The sequence below is a fragment of the Ooceraea biroi genome, chromosome 12, assembly GCF_003672135.1.
Source record: "Ooceraea biroi isolate clonal line C1 chromosome 12, Obir_v5.4, whole genome shotgun sequence".
Taxonomy (NCBI): Eukaryota; Metazoa; Arthropoda; class Insecta; order Hymenoptera; family Formicidae; genus Ooceraea; species Ooceraea biroi.
The window spans coordinates 13,366,265-13,373,579 of NC_039517.1; the positions used below are offsets into that span (position 1 = coordinate 13,366,265).

General features: G+C 45.3%; 1 protein-coding gene across 1 annotated transcript; it reads right to left on the bottom strand.

Annotated features, from left to right (window-relative positions):
- Positions 1-216: 216 nt before the first annotated feature.
- LOC113563036 lies at positions 217-4,492 on the bottom strand. Its single transcript, XM_026974028.1, has 3 exons — positions 2,353-4,492; positions 1,390-1,759; positions 217-1,321 (listed from the first exon to the last, which is right to left on the bottom strand). Exons 1-3 carry the CDS (start codon positions 4,490-4,492, stop codon positions 784-786), a joined length of 3,048 nt encoding a protein of 1,015 aa, XP_026829829.1. The 3' UTR covers positions 217-783.
- Positions 4,493-7,315: the final 2,823 nt, after the last annotated feature.

Below are 7,315 nucleotides of genomic sequence, written 5' to 3' on the forward strand. Positions count from 1 at the left end.
AGTCTGTACATGCTGAATACTCTCCTTCGCCTGGGAGCGCAGCTCCTCTCGTTCATTGGAAAAAAAGGTGACTAACTCCTCGTCCAACAACTCCCTGATCCGAGGATCGTCTCGTGATCGCGCGTCAACTCCAAACATTAAACGGAAAGGCGTCATGCCTATGCTGCGATGTGGCGTTACGTTCAGGTACCTCTGAGCAGTGTCTAGATGTCGATACCACTCGTCCGGCTTAGGAGCAGACAGTTTCCTCAACAGCGGTATCAAGGTGCGGTTGACTCTTTCAACTTGACCGTTAGCTCTAGGTACTCCGGTCGTCGTCAAAATATGCTCGATGCCTTCCTCGTGACAGTAACTCTCAAAGTCCTTGGATGTAAACGCAGTGCCACGGTCGGAGATAATTCTCCGTGGATTGGCAAAGATAATTGATTGTTTCCGCAACCGGTCGATTACCTCCGCCGACGTCGTCGATTTTGTCCCATACAGCCAGACAAACTTGGTAAATGCGTCCACTACGACGAAAATATGGGCGTATAACTTCTTTGTTGAAGGTAGCGGGCCCAAATGATCCACGTGGAAAGTATCAAGGGGCACACTGCCCTTTTCGATGGGGTTGAGGAAGCCCTCTCGCTTCCCTCGTTGTCGCTCGGCCAAAATACACAAGATGCAGTTCCGAATTACCTTCTCGGTCTTCGCTCTTAGGTCAGGTATCCAATAGTCATTACTGACCAGCGTCTCCGTCTTGTTGATTGCAAAATGGCCTCGTTCATGCGCCAACCGAATTATCTACAGTTGCATCGGCTTAGGAACAACGATGCGTGTCTCATCTCCAACGTCTTTGTACAATAGACCGCCTCGCACGCTGTAACCGCAAAGTTCTCCTTTCTCCACTCGCTCAATCTTCTCCCAAATATCGTCGTCGTCTCGTTGTGCTCTACATAGCCGTGCCGTCAAACTTTCTTCACTCTCGTCAATCGTCAGGCATGCAGGAAGCGGATTGCGACTCAGCGCATCAACATGCCGCATGCTACGGCCAGATCGGTGTTCTATTGAATACTGGAATTCTTCTAACAGTAGCACCCATCGCGCTACGCGGACGCAGAGTTCTTTCTTGTTCATGGTCATCGTGAATGCCTTGCAATCCGTCACAATCTTGAAAGGTATGCCCAAGAGATACACACGGAACCGTCGAAGAGCTCTGATGATTGCGAGTACTTCCAGCTCGTAACTAGAATAGTTCTCCTTCGCAGGTGTCGTCTTGCCGCTAGCAAAGTATACTGGATGCAGCAATCCGTCGTCTCCGTTGCGTTGCAATAAAATAGCCCTATAACCATATTTCGACGCGTCTGTATGGAGTTCAGTATCAGCTCCCGCCCGATATAATTTGAGCACCGGTTGCTGGCCAAGAACACCTTCAGCGTTTCAAAAGCTCTTCTTTCAGCGTCATTAAAACGGAACTTGACGTTCGCCCGTAAAAGATCCGTTCGGGGTCGAGCAATCCTTGAATAATCTGCGATGAATTTCCGGAAATAACCGGTCAGACCCAAAAAAGCCTGCACTTGCCGAATGTTTTTGGGCTCAGCGAACTGCTTGACTGCCTCAGTCTTCCGTTCTGATGGCCTGACAATCCCTTGCTCGATTATGTGGCCCAAAAACTCGACGCGACTTTTTAACAAACAACACTTTCTCCAATTAATAAATAATCCAGCTTTACTCGCAATCTCAAGCACTAACTTTAATCTCTCTAATCCATCTATATAACCTTTCGACAAAATAATCATATCGTCTAAATATAATAACAATATCTTTGCTCGAATCACATCTCGAAATATCGCTGTGGCGATTGCATCGCCGCAGACCCAGAAATTAGAAAGACGCGACCCAACGTATCATGATACACATATACACACACATATACATACGCGTACATACGGGTACAGAGACAACAACTGAAGAAGGTAGACAACACGCGAGACGGAAAGCGAGAAAACAATAATAGAGGAAGCCGTTACAGACAACCGTCGTAATTTATTAAAATCAAGTAAAAGTTGTATTTTGCTATACGGATTGCGCCGATGCACATGCACGCCATATTTAAAACCGCGAGTCAAAGTTTAGAGACAGTTAAGCGTAGCCCGCGGAATGGATAGGAGAGCGAAAGGTTTTCTCTCGGGAAGATTTTGAAGTCTTCGAGAGATTTCCAGGAGGACACAGAAGTCGAGACTGGCGAGCAAACAAGTAGAAATTCATTCGACCGGTATATCTCAGCGAGAGCGGGCGCGTTCAACGGGTGTATCCGGAATTGAGATAACCAAATCGCTTTCACGTATCGTTGAAAAACCGTTGGCGAATTACATAAACCAAATGGTATGCATAAAAATTCAAATTGTCCGTCAGGAACGATAAACGCGGTATACTTTACGCTCGCAGGATCCATCGGCACATGGAAAAACGCGTTCTGCAAGTCGAGAACACTGAAAACCTCTGAGCCCTGAAGTTGGTCCAGCTGGTCCTCGATCAGCGGCAGCGAATGCCTATCGCGGACTATCTTCCTGTTAAGGAGGCGATAGTCGACGCACAGGCGATACGTCTCGTCTTTCTTCTTAACTAAGACCACCGGACTAGCGTAGTCGGATGATAATGGTCGGACTATACCTTGGCTCATCCAGTCCTCAATCTGAGCGTTCACAATGTCTCTTTCACTGGCTGCTAAACGTCTCGCCTTCTGGTACACTGGTTCGTCATCCTTTAGTACGAGCTTCATGCTCACCGTCGTCTCTGCCGCTTTATCGGGTTTGTAAGTCTCAATACAAGACGTAATCTGTCTCCTCATATCGTCATCGTCAATATGAGAGAGGTCGACTTCCTCGGCGTGCTCTTCGTCAAATACATTAACGTATAAAACCTCAGGTAAATCGTCATTGTCGTCGTCAGGATCCACGTAAATCATGCCTTTCCTTGCGTGGAAGTTCCTCGATTCCAAGAAATCAGTTCCAATCAACAATCTCTGCCGGGATACGACGTCCGCAACAACACGTATGAGGATCGGGAAGCGATGTCCATCGATCACGATCTCCGTCTGAAATTCTCCTAACGCCGAATGAGCAGGTGAACCTATTCCCGTGAAACGCACTTCCGTCGGTCGAAGCGGAGGGGATCCGATTCGCACGTACTCGTCCCTGCACATCAGTGTCAGGTCACTTCCGGTATCTATGAGTGCCTCAATATCGTTGCCCAAAATTTTCGCCGTCTTCATATATCTCTTGCGCGGACTAAATGTCACAGCACGAGCTTCGTTCGTCGTTGCATCTTTCTTCTTCGAACATTTAGTTGCGATGTGCCCATGTTCATTGCAATTGAAGCACTTCGGACCCAGATCTTTCGAAGGGCATGTCGCACTCACGTGATCCGGTAAACCGCAGTTGAAACAGCTCTTGCGATTATCGGTCTTCTTCTTGCTGCTGCTGGCTTCATTCTTGTCACTACGAGCGCTCTTTCCGTCAACCGGAGCCTTTGCCACGCCGACGTTCCGCTTCTCCTGCTGCGTCGAACTCGCCGATGATTGTTCTCGCAACGTTATTTTGTCGAACGCGTCGATCAAAGACTCTTTTGTCGTAAAACTCTGCATGCGTGCCTGGTTGCACAAAGCTCGGTCGGGAATTCCCTCTACTAAATAATCTACCATATCACTCGCGTCGATCGGTACACGGTTACCGATTACGATTTTATCATGAGCGTATTCGCGAAATGTCTCACCTTTCTTCCACACACGCGCTTCAAACTTTTTCCGCAAATCAATCTTATTTTGTTTTGGACAATACATTCGTCCTATCTCGCTCATGAGGTCGTCAAAGGTCATCGCCAAATGTTCGGCTCTGGAATGCAGCCATTCGAATGCCTTCTTCCTGAGCTTCATTCCGATCAGCGTCTTCGCGGCGTCATCCGCCAAGTTGTACGTCGCTTTCATAAACTGCACTTGTCTTTCCCACACGTCGAACACGTCAGGTGTACCGTCGAATTCACTTACTAACTCGGTAATCATTTTCAAGTTCAGATTCGTCGAGAGACGTGACGCCGCCATTGCTGCGTCTTCACGCGAATCCCGCGCTCGCGGCTCACTCTCTACAGCGGATGCGCAATCGTTTCGTCGTAACATGTCTATTTCGCGTCGGGCAAGCTCGAGCTCGCGTCGCATCAATTCTCTTTCGCGGTTACTAAACTCGATTTCGCGTTCACGCCTCATAAGCTCCAAGTCTTTTTCGCGATCGGCGAACTCTCGTTCACGTCCAGAATCTGCGTCGTTCCATGCGCTATCTTGAACCTCTTTTCCGACCGCGCCAAGCTCGATTAAATCGTCGTCTTTCATCCATCCGCCCGTCGGGTCGTGGGCCGTTAGCCGGGCGATAATCTCGGCCTTCGTGCCGCCGAACTGCAATCCGAGTGCTTTAGCCCTGGTAAGCAGCTCGGTCACTGTAAAATCACTCGGTTCCGTCATGGTGAATCGTCGAAATCGCGTCTATTCTTGACAATTCCGCGGCGTCTTTACGTCGTATATGAGTAGCGTCTTCTCCTGTCGAGCGACACCCCGTCTGAGCGCCGAACGATCTCTCGCGTCTTTCGTCGTCCACACGTCGTCTATGCGTCGTCTTTTTGCGCCTTTCTTCGTTGAGCGGTACCCCGTCTGAGCACAGGACGGTCTCCTTCGTCTTTCGTCCTTCACGCGTCGTCTATGCGTCGTTCCTCTGCGTCTTCTTCCGTCGAACGGCACCCCGTCTGAGCACCGAACGATCTCCTTCGTCTTTCGTCCTTCACTCACTCGACACTCGCGGTTTTCGTGTCCGCTTTTACTTCGTCGTACGAGTCACGGTTGCGTTTTCCTACGATCCCGGACGAGCCCCCACTTGTAAAATCTTTATTTCTATTTGAATGCGTAAGAACAAAGTTTGATTGCGCAATGATACGATTACACAGGTTTGAAGCGTAACGATACGATTACACAAATTATTCTTAAATAGGATCGTAGGAAACAATACGCGCTCTTAACTCGTCTTATCTGTTCGCTCGCCATACGAGAACTGCCCCGCCGTCGCGGCTTCGCGGTCTCGCTCGATCACGCGCTCGCTTTTGTTTTTCGTTCGGCGCATCGCAGCCTCGTATACGTTTTCCAATCACCCGAATATTATACTACATTATAATATGTTTATAATAAAAATTAAAAAAAAATTTTTTAATATTGACAAAGTTTTTAAAAAAGTGAAAATTTCTTGCCAGTTTCACGTTGACCATTTCTGGGTCCGGCAGAGAGTGAGAACCTAACTTATTTTGTTTATTAAAAGTAATCTCCCGACTTCATTGTTATCTCTGTAAGAGTGTGAAAAAACTATTGCCAAAAGTAACTAGCGTATTAAAAACGTAAATACAGGTGGGGCGCGTGTATAGCAATATAGAGGTACTTTTAGCTTTTTTTGAAAAATGCGTTTTCAGAATATGACTTTATCATATATGGTTGAATTTGACATTAAATATGCTTTAAGTTTTATTGAAAGATAAATTAAAAAATTTTTGAAAAATTGAGGGGGGGGAGGGATTTCGAAAAATATGACATTTTTGAAAAATCTAATTGCACTGTTATGAAGTACATTAGAAGCCATAAAACTGTTACTTGAAACTTTTTTAAATATTTTTTATTGTTTCCACGGTATTCGCTAAGAAATATAAAAACCGATTTTTTTCAAGAGGGTGTTTCACCCCTTTAATAGCGATACGGGCCCGTATAAAAAAATACGTGTCTCATATTTTGACCTAGACAACAACATATTCAAAGCTTATCAAAATCAGCGTGTGGCACTTGGGTAGTGTTGCTTGTTAGTATTCTTGGTTATATGGAGATATTCTTATCATAAAAAAATATATTAATGAATCTTATTTTCAAAAAAAAAGAAAACAAAACTACAGGAATTTCATTTCTTTAGTTATAAACTTATTGAGATACCGTTTCATACCAATCCATCTACGAGCTTAAATCCATCTTCTTGTTCTCTCATATAAACAGACAGTGATGTCGACAAGTCTTCTTTCACCAGATGTAGAAACCTTATCCACCAACGACCTTCTTCGAACATTCGTCCGAAATTATTACAATTTCTTCCATGATAATAATTATAATCCGTATCTTCCATTGCCATCATATAACTTTTTGACAAACTTATCAGTAGCTACAACAAACATTACATTCATAAATTAAACTAAGATTACAAAACTTTCGAAAACAAAAAATGTTTTGAAATTAGAAACGACTCACCCTTTAAGGGGAGAGGGTCAAGTAAATGACCTAAAACTTTGCGATATTTTTTCGAAGAGAATAATACATCGATTGTTTTGAAAATTAGTGCATGTTTTTATATAGTATTTACCCAGTAAGCAAACTGTCAGCAGTATGTTGACAGATTGGCAGCAGATTCAATCAGAATAATGCAACAAATCCGGTACCATCTGTATCTGCATTAAGATTGTGTTCTGCCAGCAGATCCTGCTAACATGATCTGACAGCAGATTGGCGACAGAAACCGAACAGAGCCTGCCGACACAACCTGGCGCCAAGTTGGCGGCAGAAACTGAATAGAGCCTGCCAACATAATCTGTCACAACTGATAGTCGTGATATTAATTCGTCTATTCGCGTATCTATGCCACACGTAATAGTAGTACTAACTGTTCTGATTATCGTAGGATACAATTTAATAGGCTCTCCTTCGGCGTTAATGTATGCGACAATTGTTGCATCTTACATGATAAATCGATCTGTATAATCTTCAACATTGACTACACTGCGCAGATCCTGCTCTATTTCTGCCGCCAGGTTATGTCGGCAGGCTCTGTTCAGTTTCTGTCGCCAATCTGCTTTCAACTACACTGCGCAGATCCTGCTCTATTTCTGCCGCCAGGTTATGTCGGCAGGCTCTGCTCAGTTTCTGCCGCCAATCTGCTGTCAGATCATGTTATAAGCAGGATCTGCTGGCAGAACACAATCTTAATGCGGACACAGATAGTACCGGATTTGTTGCATTATTCTGATTGAATCTGCTGCCAATCTGTCGGCATACTGCTGACAGTGTGCTTACTGGGTGGATTTTGTACCCAATCTGTGGCCTCTCTGCTCACATATTCTGCCGAACAGACATTGGCAAAAATCTGTACGCGCAGATTTGGCTGACTGGGTAAACTGCACACAGGAATTTTTTTATATAAAAATAATGAAAATTCATTGAGCAGTAGCTGGTTGAAGTTGCCTCCTCCGCGAACGCGCCGTGGATCGCAGC